At 29.9% G+C, this 16,285-nt stretch overlaps 4 protein-coding genes across 4 annotated transcripts; 3 read left to right on the forward strand and 1 right to left on the reverse strand.

Moving 5' to 3' along the window:
* Positions 1-2,417: 2,417 nt before the first annotated feature.
* LOC124936649 (histone H2B-like) lies at positions 2,418-3,180 on the forward strand. The gene has a single exon (XM_047477166.1). The coding sequence runs from the start codon at positions 2,499-2,501 to the stop codon at positions 2,955-2,957; it is 459 nt and encodes a 152-aa protein (XP_047333122.1). The 5' UTR covers positions 2,418-2,498; the 3' UTR covers positions 2,958-3,180.
* Positions 3,181-6,282: 3,102 nt separating this feature from the next.
* LOC124934488 (EPIDERMAL PATTERNING FACTOR-like protein 6) lies at positions 6,283-7,926 on the forward strand. The gene is made up of 3 exons (XM_047475026.1): positions 6,283-6,388; positions 6,445-6,536; positions 7,588-7,926. The coding sequence occupies exons 1-3, from the start codon at positions 6,283-6,285 to the stop codon at positions 7,924-7,926; spliced, it is 537 nt and encodes a 178-aa protein (XP_047330982.1).
* Positions 7,927-9,059: 1,133 nt separating this feature from the next.
* Positions 9,060-10,557, forward strand: LOC124934489. The gene has a single exon (XM_047475027.1). It carries the CDS (start codon positions 9,060-9,062, stop codon positions 10,488-10,490), a length of 1,431 nt encoding a protein of 476 aa, XP_047330983.1. The 3' UTR covers positions 10,491-10,557.
* Positions 10,558-12,322: 1,765 nt separating this feature from the next.
* Positions 12,323-14,715, reverse strand: LOC124937069 (protein DOUBLE-STRAND BREAK FORMATION). The gene is made up of 6 exons (XM_047477579.1): positions 14,662-14,715; positions 14,378-14,585; positions 13,782-13,925; positions 12,704-12,851; positions 12,450-12,629; positions 12,323-12,376 (listed from the first exon to the last, which is right to left on the reverse strand). Exons 1-6 carry the CDS (start codon positions 14,700-14,702, stop codon positions 12,369-12,371), a joined length of 729 nt encoding a protein of 242 aa, XP_047333535.1. The 5' UTR covers positions 14,703-14,715; the 3' UTR covers positions 12,323-12,368.
* Between the last annotated feature and the right edge of the window lie 1,570 nt (positions 14,716-16,285).

A 16,285-nucleotide genomic window follows, 5' to 3' on the forward strand; every position in this document is an offset into this window, starting at 1 on the left:
CACGTTTAACACGTTTAACACGTTTAACACGTTTAACACGTTTAACACGTGAAAAACGTGAAAACGTGAAAAATGTGAAAAACGTAAAATATGTGAAAAATGTGTTAAAACATGTGAAAAACGTGAAAAACGTGTGAAAATATGTGAAAAACGTGAAAACGTGTGAAAAACGTGTTAAAACGTGTTAAAATATGTAGAAAATGTGAAAACGTTTAAAAACGTGAAAAACGTGTTGAAACGTGTGAAAAACGTGAAAACGTGTAAAACGTAAAAAACGTGTTAAAACGTGTGAGAAATGTGAAAACATGAAAAACGTGTGAATAATGTGTGAAAAACGTGTTGTAATGTGTGAAAAACGTGAAAACGTATTAAAACGTGTAAAAAACGTGAAAACGTGTGAAAACGTGTAAATAAACGTGTGAAAACGTGAAAAACGTGTGAAAAACGTGAAAACGTGAAAAACGTGTGAAAGACGTGAAAAACATGTGGAAAACATTTGAAAAACGTGAAAAACGTGTGAAAAACGTGAAAAACGTGTGAAAAACGTGAAAAATGTGTGAAAAACGTGTTAAAACGTGTGAAAAACGTGTGAAAATGTGAAAAAATGTCAAAAACGTATTAAACGTGTCAAAACGTCAAAACATATTTTAAAAGTTAACATTTTAAACCGATATTTTATTTTACAAACATTGGAATTAGAATTAATTACAATTCTATCATTTTCCCAAACATAGGAATTGGAATTTGAATAACAATTCTATCATTTTTCAAACATAGGAATTGAATTGTAATTCAATGCCAATTCTCATGGAATTGGAATTAGAATTCCAATGCCAATTCCAATTCCAATTCCCCATCATCAAACACACCCTTATATATTTTTTAAACTTACTTTTTCACATGGGACAGGGAGGGACGACAATCTATGGGACTGTTAATCCATACACATATTTGATTCATGAAGAATAATTTGATATAATATACAGATGATCAAATCAGGCCTTTTAATCATATAAGCTTTTATATTCAATGTTGGCTGTTTGAATGTGATTGAAATTTTGCTCAGCCACTCTTGTTTATCGATTTCAAAGCACTACAACTTAACCCAATGAGGTAACCCTTTCGCTAGTATCTAAAACACTAGAAGGAGCTTGACCTACCCCTCTCACCAAGAGAGTAGTATCCATTTTTCGTGTTGAGTCAAGTCCAGAAAGTGGACTTAGTGATTGGGCCACAGTGTTGACCAACCAATACCCAACAATTGAGTCTTAATTGAGATTCATTCATGTGTATAAGGATAAAAATTTGCAATAACAATAATTATCAATACGATTGAACACGCCTTTGATAAAATTCTAACGGTTAATACGTCCCATTCGATTTTTCGAAGAAGATTTAAAATTATGTCTATATGCGTCGAAGATCACTAATTCATAGATAGAGGAATTGCCAAAGCAATCACGGTTAGGTCAGGAGATTTGGTATCTATTGATGGGTCTTTATGAACCAAGATGAATAAATAATTTTGACCCGAAGCAAAATGCCTCAACCTCACACAAACTTGAGTTTTCCGTGTTCGGTTCGTGTCGTATTTTGTGTCGGATCACAATTTGGTAACATTATTATATATGAACTCACATGAGATTTTAGTGTGTTTTTTTTTATGCATTTTCCTTTTGAGTGTTATGGTGTACTATTATTTAAATAGTATTGGATCTTTGTATAATATATATACTATTAGGAGTTCAACATTTAAACATAAAAAGAGATTAATTAATGAAACTACATTTACAAATTGAATGACAAAATGTTTATTAGATTTATTTTTTTCATTACATTTAGTTAAGTTAAATGTTAATGGTTCTTATAATTAAAGTGTTAAATGACTTTGTATTATTTGTTATTTACCTATTTTATGAATTAATAACGTATAACCTGGTATAAATTATTAAAGTAGTTTAATTCTCAAATGTTTTCTATAATTATTTTATTTAACTAAACATTAAATCGATTATTGAATCAATAGTTTGTAGATTTGTATTTTTTATTTTTAAAATTTCATAAACAAAATATTTAAAATGTGTATGTGTAAAAGTTGTTAATTTTAATTATTATTAATATTATTTTATAAACTTATAAATGCTATTTATAATTTAAATTATTATATTTATTTAAACACAAATAATAAAAAATCCGAATTAGCCAATTCATCGATCCGCGTCCAATATCCACGTTCCACGTCATCCTACGTAAAACACTTACTAAAGCAATCATTCTCAGCCGTCCAAATCCTCTCAGAATCTAATACAAAGAACGAAATCTAAGATGCCACGTTATCGATCCGTGTTCATTTCTTTTAACCAATCAAAAACATTTATGACCATCTATATAAACAAAGAACGCAATCAAACCCTAACATCAAAATCATCCATTTCAAGATCCTTTCTTTCAAATCCTTTCATCTTTTTCGTTGAGAATATCTGTATAACCTAATCGAGATGGCACCCAAGGGAGAGAAGAAACCAGCGGAGAAGAAGCCCGTTTCAGAGAAACCAACGGAGGAGAAGAAGTCCGCTGCCGAGAAATCCCCTGCAGAGAAGAAACCCAAGGCCGGAAAGAAGCTCCCTAAGGATAGCAGCGGCGTCGCCGGAGATAAGAAGAAGAAGAGGACGAAAAAGAGCATTGAAACATACAAGATCTATATCTTCAAGGTTTTGAAACAAGTTCATCCTGACGTCGGGATCTCGAGCAAGGCTATGGGGATCATGAACAGTTTCATTAACGATATCTTCGAGAAGTTAGCTCAAGAATCATCAAAACTCGCACGTTACAACAAGAAGCCCACGATTACATCTCGGGAGATTCAAACTGCTGTAAGACTTGTTCTTCCCGGTGAATTGGCTAAACATGCTGTTTCTGAAGGTACCAAGGCGGTGACCAAGTTTACAAGTTCTTAGATTTGTTTTATTGGGAGGTTGTTGGGGTTAATATTAGGGTTATATAAGTATCCATGTTTAACTCACTTATCATCAGTATGTTTGTTTTTGTTTTGTTTATCTGGTGTTTTATAGATCTTAATCGTTTTCTTTGTTCTACTCATGAATTTCAATAGACAAATCTCACTGTTTACCATTATAAATGATTCTGTAATGTTTTAGAACCTGTTAGTTTTGACTGTAAGATGTATCTCTAATCTTTAATTGTAATGTTTACATATCATTTCGGTCTAGTCCTTGGTTTATCTTATTCAATTTTATTGACAGAAGTTGGGTTCTTCAAGATATTGTTGATTTGATATCTCATAGTTATGTTTGAAGATTTGATTTTTCTTTGTTTGATCAACTGACATGTAAACCTAGTAGTATTTGGGTCTTACCATTCTAGTTCTCCCATGTGAAGTTAGTATTATTTGTGTCTATCCATTCGAGTTCTTCACATGGAAAGATAGTAGTATTTTTGTCTGCCGATTCAAGTTCCTTGGCATGTAAAGTTAGTAGTATTTTTGTCTGGTCATTCAAGTATTGACATGTATAGTTAGTATTGGGTCTGGTCATTTGAGTTGTGACATGTATAGTTAGTATTTGGTTTTGTCTATTTGTGTTTTTGACCTTTATAGTTAGTATTTGGGTCTTGTCATCTGAGTTTTGAGCTGTATTGTATAGTTAGTAGTTGGGTCTGGTTATTCAAATATTGACATGTATAGTTAGTGCTTTGGCCTGGTTATTAATGTATTGACATGTGTAGTTAGTGTTTTGGTCTGGCCATTTGAGTTATGACATGTATAGTTAGTATTTGGGTTTGGTCATTTGTTTTTTGCCCTGTATAGTTAGTATTTAGGTCTGTTCGTTCATGTGAGTTCTAAAATTCAGTAGTATATGGGTCTGCCAATTTTCAAGTTCTTGTCATGTATTGTTAGTATTTTGGTCTGACCATTTGAGTTATAATATGTATAGTTGGTATTTGGGTTTGGTCATTTGTGTTTTGACCTGTATAGTTAGTATTTGGGTCTGGTTTTCTGACTTTTTATCTGTATAGTTAGTATTTAAGGGTGCCACAAAACTGATAAAACCCAACTGAACCAATTATAAATCGACTGGCAGGGGCCTTTGCTGTTTAATCCGACAAACTGTATGTATAAATGTTTTGATATATTTTTAAATATGTGTTTTTCTAGCTCATAAAGGATATACAATACCCTTTTAAGTTCAATAGTTGTTTTATTACTTAATACTTAATTAATTTTTTATTTTTAATTTATATTATACATATTTGTCTTTTTTTTTAGTTTATTATATTACACATTTATTATTTTTGAACGATTAGATGGATTTTTTTTTTAACTGATCAAACTAAATTGACGTTTAATTGATTCTTTTGAATCGTATTAAAAAGAAATTTCAATTTTTTTTCTTTTACATTATGACTATATGTATATTTTTTTTGGAAAATAAAGAGGCTCTTTGCAAATATAAACTCAATTTTAATTATTTTCATGTCCATTGTTATATATATATATATATAGAGGCTTTTTTAATATACTGAATAACCCATTATTAATAATGAATTAATCTATTTCTAATAATTATTTTTTTTATAAATTTAACTCATCCAATTAAAATGAGAGATTCTAACCGTGATCTTATTAGGTCAAATACTAAATAATATTTCAGAAAAATAAAAAATCAATTATAAAAAAAGATATAGCTGAACTAATTGGAGGTTGTAAAAATCAAATAATAAGACAGAACTCAATGAGCCTTGTTCCTTCCTTTGTTTAATCCGAGGAAAGGTCCCATTGAGTTCAAAATAATCAGAATATTTTCATAGAGATTTTTTTTTTTTAATGTTTAAAAAAAATCTGAATTAGATTTTACAATAATACTTTTGAATATTAAACTGAATTTGTTAATTCAGAACACAGGTTCCTTTCATCCGGGGTTGAGAAAAAAAAGGATGATTAGGAAAATAATGTTTTTTTTGGGATAAAATAGAAAGATAATAATTTAAAATCCAAAATCAAATAAACTCTTATTTAGAACTATTTTTTAACATTAAAAAAATATATTTCAAATTTAAACAATTAACCAAACCTATAGCTAGTCGAATTGAATTAAACGTCCATTTAAAGGTATGACCAATTAACATTATTACTTTTATCATTACATATTAATAGAAAAATTCAAATCAAGATTTGAGATCAAAATATATTTTTTTGGAAAAAAAGGATTTATAGATAGAAAATGAATATCCAATAATTAATTAGCTAATGTCTAATATTCTTAACATTAGTGACCGACAAAAACATGTTTATGTGGTATAATCTTTCACATCCTACTATGGTCCAAGATTTGATGAGTGAGAAAAATAAAATTACTTCAATCATATGACCCATAATGTAGAAACTCAATTTTCAACCACATGTTCACTTTTTATAGAAAAAATAAACTTTATCCACATATATTTTCTGCACATTATTTATTAAAAAATTTCATCTATTTTACCTATAAAAAAAATCATTTATTTCAGTCACAATTTTTATACTGAATACAAATCACGTGTTACTTTCTTTATTTAGTTTAATAATTTTCAAAATAAATTATGATCATTAAAAAATAACACCAAACAAGAATTGAAATTTTGTTTGATGGTATATAGTATTATGATCTATTTATCATAAATTACATCTATATATATAATTTAGAAAACATCAAAATTAAGATCACAAACTTTATGATTGATAGTCTAAGACAATAAAATCAATTCTCAACTTCATAGTAACTGATTTATTATCTCAATACCTGGTTTATCTAACTTTTTCTGCTAGATGTAGTAAACATCATTATGCATTTTATATATACTTCTCTTTTTGTGCACAACTTGTATTGATAAATAAACAAGACCCATCTCAAATAAACAAAAACCCATGTCAAATAAACAAAAACCCATATGAAAACTCAAAATATTAACAAAACCCATATAAAAGTATGGATTGAAAAAGAGAAAAAAAGAAAAGAAAAAGAGTGGAGTGTTGAAAGGGTATAGGGTTGTATTTATAGTAAGAAGAAAATGAGAGATCTGAATTATCGCTTTTGCCATCGCTGTGTTTAGTTGTTGTCTACAGACGACAATAGGTTAAAGCTGCAAACTGAATCCCTTCTCCAAATATGGAAAAACAGAGGATTATTATTATCTTTTTTCATTATTAATCCCCCCATTTAACACAGATCTAGCTAGATTATAGAGAGATAAAGATAAAGCTTCTACCTTTGCATTCTCATGAAGATGATGATGATGATGAAGATCAAACAACAACATTCCTTGTACTGTTTTCTTCTGATCATCGTTGTTCTTGATGCCGGCGCCGGCGCCGCCACTTCTGTTGTCGACGGTGAGTAATTCCTTAAGATTTCCTTAATAATTTGTTTTTTGATTCATTAATGTTAGTTTCTTCTTCTTCATTATGCTTCCTAGATGCAGATGTTATCTCCATTGGTAATTGCCCGTTGAATACTAGGATTAGCAGATTCTATTATCAGGTCAGTTTGTTGTTTAGTAATTATTTAGGTGAATGTTGTTGAGTTATATATGTTCAACTTAACTAGTAATCAAACAAGGCCTAGCTAGATCAAATCACCTTAAATACCATAATTAGGTCATAACATTACTTACTTGTTAATTTGAGAGATTCTAAGTTATAACTATACAATTAGAAACTTTTTGAGTTTGATTTTTTTTTTTAATTTAGAAAGCTAATATATTTAAAATTTTCAGAATTGAAATCAAGATTTTGAAACTTAAAAACTTGGTTGAGGAAGTGTTTTTTTTTGGGTTTTATTAGATTTTTCCCTATAAATATTGTTTGATAAATAAAAAAAACAGTTTTTTGGGGTTAAAATACCAAAAAGTCTTTTATATCTCTTCTCTTTTTAAGTTAATAAAATATAATTTTAATATTTTAGATAAAAAGAATGATTAAATGAATAATGTAATAATTGAGTTTTTAAGTAAAAATTCTTAAAAAAAAACTTAACAACCAAAGATGAAACAAGCTCTTCATATCATTTATTCATGGGATATGCATAAGTAATGTTCATCTATTATAAACTTAATATACAATTATTATTTTAACTTTAATCCCATTTCATTAATTTTAAGAATTTTTTTTAATTTGAATCGTACATGTAATATTTAAACTTTTAAACACGAGTTTAGCTACTTAAACTAATATAATATGTTATTAAATAATTATTTTAAAACTCAGCACATAATCCACTAGAATAGTTTAAACGAAAAGAGTGAACCCTAAAGAAATAAATATCGGATAATAAGACATACACTTTCTAAATAAATAAAAATCATTTACTTAACACATGATAAAAATACCCTTAAGTAGGCATTAATTGTCTTATACCGCCAGTTATTTGAATAAATTCAAAATAATTTGTAAATTTCCACATCTTAAAATGACAGACTTTAAATTATTGGTGTACTTTATATATAATATATATGGAGTTACAAGAAAGTCATTGATTTGTACTTTGGAATAAAAAAATTGGATTTACATGAAATGAATGACCACATAAACAGGAATACGAAGTGACAGTTGATAATGCCATAATGGAAAAAGCCATTACTACTTCTTCTTCTTCTTCAATGGAGAATCTGAATGAATTTGAGCCCCACTTCAATGGGGAGGATGATGATCAGTCATATCATACTACTACTAGTACAAGTACCCTTCGGCGGAGAAGACGACGGTTTTTGACCGGTTTAGGGTCTTCTCCGCCGCGGTGTCGAACCAAGTGCGGGAAGTGCACCCCTTGCACACCGGTTCATGTTCCTCTCCCGCCGGGAAAGCCTGTCACAGCTGAATATTATCCAGAGGCTTGGAGGTGCAAATGTGGAAACAGGCTTTTCCTACCCTAATTAAATAAATAAAACCCATCAAATTTATTATTATTATTATTGTTCAAAACCTAGCTAAAGATTGAATGGTTACAATTATTGTATTCCATATATAGTGGAAGTAAGATATATTATTATTGTACTTACATATGAAAACTGATTGTTATCTTAGTATAGTTTAAGATATTGATTATAGTGAGTTTTTTTATTATTATAAATATTAGAAATAATCAACCCTATAGTAACATATATTATAAAACAAATGACAAAAAAAAAATTGTTCCTCATTTATAAAACCCTATAGTAACTTTTTATTTCTTTTCTTATTAGTTATAGTTCCACATTTATATTATTAATGGATACAAAGTATAAACAAATGACAAAAATAATCGTGAATAAAAATTTAAAAAGTCATCTCACTCTAAAACTCCCTCTAAGAGGTAATATGAGGAAGTGATTTTTTTATAGGTTTTATCTGTTTTTATTCTAAAGGTGGAAACAATTAATTTTAATTTTTAATTAAAACCCATCAATTTATTTATTTATTATTATTATTATTATTATTATTATTATTATTATTATTATTATTATTCAAACCCGAAGATTGTATGCCTAAATAATTATTGTCTTCATATTATTGTACCTACATATGAAAAACAATTGTGTGAGTGTTTTATTTATTTATATTTGAGTGATTTATTTAATCAAATCTCAACCATTCATTCTACTAAATGAATTTTTTATTTTCTATTTCCTTTCTTATTCTTTGTGTCCCGTACATTCTACTAAATGAAATAATTATTAGATTTTAAATAAAAATTCTTTAAAAAATCCTAAAAACGGAAATATAATTAAATGGATATTTACAAAATCAATATATGATTTTAACGGTTGTTATATGGAGAAGTGAGTCCATTATAAATATGTTATGCATTAAAAGGTCAACAATACCCTTCTTCCCCAAATGCTTTTAGTTTACCTTTCAGTCATTTCACATTCAAATCCCAATCTCAATATAAATGTGAAGAAGCCGTTAAGCGGCCGTTGTCTCATGAGAACTTTCCAATTATACCCCTTTCCGTACAACTGGATTGGCGCCAACTATATATATAAAGAAGAAAACCACCAATCGGAAAAGTACTCACTAACCGCCGATGGATCATAATACAGCCGGAAAACCAAATCTCGCCGGAAACATTCTAGTCCGTCTTCTCTCTTTCATCGTCCTTATATTCCTCGCTAGATTCGCTTACCTGATCACCGTCGTCCGAAGCAATTCCTATTCCGACACTATCATTTACAACTCCGATGATACCGCCGGAAGAAACAACGACGACGACGACAACGATTCTCAGCAAATCGCTTCCGCCGATCGTGTTCTAAGTTACTATTCATCCGTCTTCCAGGATTTGATCGCCGACGGTTTCTTATCACCTGATTCAAAAGCTCTCTGTATAGGAAAAACTCCATCCGGACTCGAAACAATCGCATTGAAACGAATAGGAGTCACCGGATCGGTAGCATTTTCAGAAGCATTTCCTTTCAAAAGAAACAAGTTCGATTTCATCGTCTCTGTTGCGGATAGCGGTTTGGATTCATCGCTTGAGCCTGGGAGATTAGCGTATGAAGTTCTTAGAACGCTGAAGCCAGGAGGTTTCTTCGTTGTCCATACATCGGCGAAAGATGAGTACAGTCTAAATTCATTACTCGACTTATTCAATTCATGCCGGTTCATCAGATCGAGAGAAATCGACGGACTCGATTCGTCGTGGTCGTCTGTCCGTGAGATTGTATTAAAGCGTGAGAACTGGATTCTAAACCATAAGCAAGATTCCAATAAATGCTCTGTTTCACGGCATAAACTGGATTTAGTTAAGAATGCGGAGCCTCTGATATTGGAAGAGCCATTAAAGCCATGGATAACGTTGAAAAGGAATGTAAGAAACATCAACTATTTAACTTCAATAGTCGATATTAGATTCAAGAACAGATACATTTACATCGACGTTGGATCTAGAAACTACGGTTCAAGTATTGGAAGTTGGTTCAGGAAACAATATCCAAAACAGAACAAGACATTTGAAATATACGCAATGGAAGCTGATAAAGCCTTTCACGAAGAATACAAACGGAGGAAGAAGATCACTCTGTTACCCTACGCAGCGTGGGTGAGAAACGAGACCTTGTTCTTCGAAATAAGTCGAGAACAAAGTAGGAAGAATGGGGAAAGAGGACGAGGTATGGGAAGGATACAAGGTGTGCAGTCATCTAGTAATTTCATGGGGGATTCGGAGAAGATTCAGGGAATGGATTTTGCAGAGTGGTTGAAGAAGAGTGTAACGGAGAGGGATTTTGTTGTGATGAAGATGGATGTTGAAGGGACTGAGTTTCATTTGATTCCTAGGTTGGTGGAGAGTGGAGCTATTTGTTTGATTGATGAGATATTTCTTGAATGTCATTATAATCGATGGCAGAGATGTTGCCCTGGAGAAAGGAGTTCTAAGTATGGGAAGACTTATGGAGATTGTTTGGAGCTTTTGAGATCTTTGAGGAAGAGTGGAGTTCTTGTTCATCAGTGGTTTTGATTGACAGGTATGTCTGATTGATTATTCTTTCTCTGTTTAGAAACTGTTGTGAATAATCAAGACAACATTTTTCTTGATGATCATCACTTGGATGAAGGAGGATCTATCTGTTCATTCCTACAATCCTACATGCATATATATATATATATATATATATATATGATGATGATGTTGACGACCATAAATGGATGGCATTTACAAGTGTAAGATCAGTAATTCAAAATCAAGTAATCTGAGATTTATTTGGTCTAATTCATTTTGTAATCAGACCTTTATATTAACTATTTTTTACTTTCACCTACTTATAATTTTGGGTAACTAATCGTAAAAAGAGTTGATATATCTGGCCTCCTTGAGTTTTCGAGTTCAAGCTCGTCATGCGACACATTTTGCGTTTAAATTTTAAGATACGTTTAAACTTTAAAAAAAGGAAAAAAAACAAAACAATAAATAAAAAACAATAAAAGAATTTTAAATGCTAATAAGATTAAACAAGTCTCTTTTTTAAATATCCATAACATTGACGATTCTACTTTTGAAAATTAATTAATAAGATAATGAATTTATAATGTTTATATAAATTAGAACAAGTAAAACAATGAAATGGTAAAAATACTATTTCCTTCCAATATCTATAAAACGCTAGCTTGTGCTTAAAATGATTAACATATATAATAATAAAGATGATTTCTCTTCTCTCGGATGACGTTTGAAATTATGGGATAAAACATAAATTTTGATTAATAGACAAACAGTGAAATAAATTACAAAATTAGGGGTATATCACATCACTAACATAAATGTGTAAGCTTAAGAGCCTAATAGATAGTTCATGCCACAATCCATTAATATCAAAGAAAATAATAATTAATATGTTGTAGGTTGTTATATATATATATATATATATATATATATATATGACAAAAATCTTAATAATTAAACTATGATCCAAAATTTTATTCTTTAGACCGAAATAAACCAAAAGTCACACTATAATCTTCATTATTTTTTTATCACGATGCATGATATATTTGTTAACAAATTGAAAAAAAAAAGAAAAGAAAAAAAGTTTCAGTTTTAATATAAACTATTTTTTTGACTTTTTAAGTAAGTTCAATGTGATTATATATACCTCTATATTAATTTGAAAAAAATCTTAGAAAGGATTAAAATATAAAAATTGCATAAGACTCTCTAAAATACCCAACTCAAAGACCTTCTAGTTTGGGCAATCAAATTAAATACAATATATTAAGCATTTGTGGATTCAATAAGAAAATGATTATGAATTAAATTATAAGAAAATTGTGAAGTAAAAAATGAATATTTGTGAAGGGGATGCGCTGGGGCATCAAGATTGTTCCGTTTTGATTTAAGTTTTTCTATAGTTTGAGTTTTTGGCTAATACAAAATAATCTACTGTCATACAAAAATAGTAGATCAATTAATTAAATTAAATGGCTTCCTATTTTCGAAAATATATATTATAAAAATTGCAAGTGTGGATTAAAATAATTGTTTCAATAAGAACTAATTAAGATGAGAAGAACCTGGCAAAGGCAGGCAGCATAGTTTATTGATTTGAACAGACATCTTTAACAGTCTTGGAGAAGAAAATAAAATGATATTTGCAATCTCCAAGGCAGATGAAACATTAAATGCAGTTTTAATTGGTGATATATATATATATGTATGGAAGATTCGATTCCTTTTTTAATTATTAGATGATCAATGGTTTGAAGAACAGAAACAAACAATTAAAAACCTTGCCAATGACCAAATACATATCATTGAACAAAATTAAAAGAACAAGGGATAATGAACAACTTACCTGAGATTCGAATTCGAATTCAGTAGCGAGTGGTTCTCTTGTTTTCCTTAATTATCTGCACAAAAATATATTTATACATCAACTAATCAAACTAAAGGGAAAGGGAAACAGGGATATATATATATGACCTTTGGATTGATCGAGCTGCTTCATGTTTTGATAATCAACCAATCTTCTCAAGTTACGTCTCTTAATTCCTTCTCTGAACAAACTGCTACCCACAGAAGGTGTTTTTTCATGATCCCGAACTTGCATTTTAATCTTGTCGCTTTCTTTCTTTTTCAGGTACTCTGCTGCTAGCGCCCTCACTGGTTCATCACCAAGACAATGATTTAACATCATATACAAATCAAATCAAATACTAATTGGTGACACCAAGTACCTGATCTAGAAGAAGAAGATGATGCCTCAGCAGCATTTCTAAGTCTCTTAATATTGTTAGTCATTTGAACTTTTTTATAAGAGTCATCATCAGTCATCCCATCAGCCATGTCATCGGTCTCATAGCATGCAAGTGCATTTTCACATGCCTATTGGAGGGAAATCATATCATCCAGATGGAAAAAGAAATATGTGGAAATCTTATCATTAAGATGTCAAAATAAATGTGGAAAGTTGAGCATAATACAGATAAGAAGAGAAAAAAAACATATCTAACTGGTATTTTAAAAGTTCAGAATAACCGAAATTATCTCTGGAATTTTACAGGATGAAAATAAAATCAAGCAATTAAATCTTTATCTTTTTGTTCTAATGAACAAACTAGAGCCAGGAAATCAAATTGAAATTAAAAGAAAACTATAAGAATTTTGAAGTCCAAATACTTGTTAATCTAAATAGAGTCTGACCCTGTTAAAGAATGATTCAAATTAAAATGAATCCTTATCTTCTTATTCTCTTTAGTCCTTTCCAACTTTACTTCTTTATCATATCTAGCTTTGATCTTATTCATAGTTGTTCTTATCTTTAAGATAGTCCAAATCAGATCGTTCTTAGTGAACATGAGACCTTTCGTATATTAGGTAAGAACTTCGTTAGCTACCCTGTTGGGTTCTAAACTCCCTCATTTTTTCTTCACTAAATACTATTATTCCAGATAGATCTTCTTCTTAGATAGTCCTTACTAAATATTTCAGACACTTTCTGATTTTAGGACAAACAAAGAGCACAATAAACCAGTAACAAAGACCAAAGTAAATCCAGCAATTTCATCAAATCAGTGTAAAGATGTTTCCATTCCAGGCATGAACAATACTTTTCATTTCGGATTAGACCATAATTTGTGTAAAATTACAGTTAGATAGGGCAGCAATTTTAACATGAAATTTTGACTTTGTCAATTCTAGGCTAACTAGAACATAAAATATATTATGAACATGTGACTTTCTTCAATTCTGATTTGAGTATACAGGCAAATGACTACACCAGCTTATTTCAAGTAGGCTAAAGAAGGGACTAACCTTTTTAGCAACTTTGTAGAACCCGTTTTTCATTGAATGTTCCGCAAAGGTAACCCATTCTTTTTGCGATACTTGTAATGAACAGTTGCTGCTGGACACAAGGCCCCGCAAAATCAAGCCCTCGTATCTCATAGCTAAACAACTCTGAAACCACAAGATTAATGCATCATCTAGCTGAATAATCACTAGGTTTAATTTTATAACTGCACAGATTTTGCTATACTTTCAAATACTAGTATTGTGCAAATTAACACTCTGTATAATCAATAAATCGGAATATCAAGATATGATCCAGGCGAATGAGCACACTGATTATAAGTTGCGTATTAAGCAAAACTTCTATGTTTTCCACAATTTCTACCGCAGTAAGACCTACAGTTCAATTTATCCCTAGAAAAAAGCACATAATAGAAGGAATGACGGATTTGATACATCAATCAGTACGATTATACTAACTAAACTAAATCAATGAGGTTACTCCAAAGAAGCATTGACATTCATCTGCTTAAAACTAGTAAAAACATTTCATGATTAACTAATGAAAGATACAGCAGAGAAGATGAGAAAAAAAGAACATGAGAGGAAGAAATACATGCCTTGGCATCACCGACTAGGGCAAAAGTACGAACTAGAAATTCAATAACGTAAAGCTTATCCTCAGTTGATCTAGCGGCGGTTTCCTTAATGATGCACATAATCTCGCTCCTCATGAACTCCCTCAAGCAAGACTGCACCTGAAGAGAAGATTCAACATCCTTACAAACAAGGATCGATTCCAAAACTCGCAAGGTTACATCGTCGAATCTGCGTAAATGAAATTGTGTTGTTAAAGAGATGGATGATGTAAGAAGTAGAGATTGTTGAAGATTTCTACTATTACCTTCTTGATTGAACAAGGGAACGAAAGAGAGAGATCTGCATAACGGTTTCAGCTTGTTCCGCCATTTTTGAGGATTTTGGCGGATAGATTTTAAACATTCATCATTAAATACTTCTATTTCTCATTTTACATATATTATTTTTTTTAAATTATTCACAAATTCACATTTATTCTTACATTTTAATTTATGCTTTTTTAAGTTATAATTTTAATATCATTACTAAGTCAAAATTTCTTGATATATATATATATATATATATATATATATATATATATATATATATATATATATATATATATATATATATATATATATATATATATATATATATATATATATATATATATATATATATATATATATATATATATATATATATAATCTTTTTATGAATGATAAGATTTATTGTATTATTAAGGAGAAAAATATGAAAAAATTAGTGTAATTATATATATATAATAATAATTTTACTAATTTTAAATGGATAAATTAATTTTTGTTAGAGTAATTTATTAAGTTAGATATTTTTTAAATATACTTTTATTTAAATTTATAAAAACAAGTGATTATAAATACTTATTATTAAAAAAAAGTTATTAAAAAAAATTGTATTATCCAACCGGGTTAATTTTTATAAAATTAAAACAAAATTATATAATTATTCTGTATAAAATTTAACTGATTAAAATATTATACAAACTTTTATATAAAGATATATAATTAGTTAAATAAGAATAATAACAATTTTTTTAAATAACCAGTATTATTGGGAAATTGGACAAAATGATCCTAAAGAAATATATATTTACATCAGTGTGGCTGATAATTTTTATTGTTCTAGTAACCACTTTATTTTTTAAGACGAAAAATATTTTTTTGCATAACGCGAAGGGATTTTTTTTATATAAATACTTAAATTTTTTCATTTCATCATTTTCTTTCTCTCTCTCACCTCTCTTCCCTCTCTTCTCTTGACAGTACAGTGGCACGGCGGCGGAACTCTAAACCTAAACGAACACATTATACAAATCGACGACGAAAACTCGTTCTAATATCAGGTGATTGGATCGATTTATGTTATTATTTTCATTGTGTTCATCTTTAAACCCTAAATCATGAGATTTTTTTATTGTTTATCTTATTGTTCATCTTGGTTGTTCATCTTGTCGATGATATGTTTGCAGTTGATGATGCTCTGATTCGGTTCCGTTTCAGGGAAGATTCATTTGATTTTCGCGACTTTACGTTTCGCGAAGGCCTTCACGTTTCGCGAAGACCTTCACATTTCGCGAAGGCCCAGACAGTCGATGAGCCATAATTTGTAAGTCAAGAACTTCTTCAGGTCGGTCTCTCTCTCTCCTTCCCTCAATCCGAATTAAGAATCATGTGAATGCTTATTGAATCTTCTTCTTCTAATGATTCATCTTTGATCTCGCCTAGGTTATTTTCGGATTAATTTGTCTTATCATAATGTCTTCTTGCTTGCAGCTTCAATCCCGTGCATTGCTAGTTAGGGCTAGCATTTCTGTACTAGGATCTAGTTGATTATTGAAGAATTCTATCCGTATTCGATCTAGATCATAACCTAATCTCCTTTGTCATGTGTTTTGTTGGTCTCTCTTT

This window comes from Impatiens glandulifera, chromosome 4, assembly GCF_907164915.1.
Source record: "Impatiens glandulifera chromosome 4, dImpGla2.1, whole genome shotgun sequence".
Taxonomy (NCBI): Eukaryota; Viridiplantae; Streptophyta; class Magnoliopsida; order Ericales; family Balsaminaceae; genus Impatiens; species Impatiens glandulifera.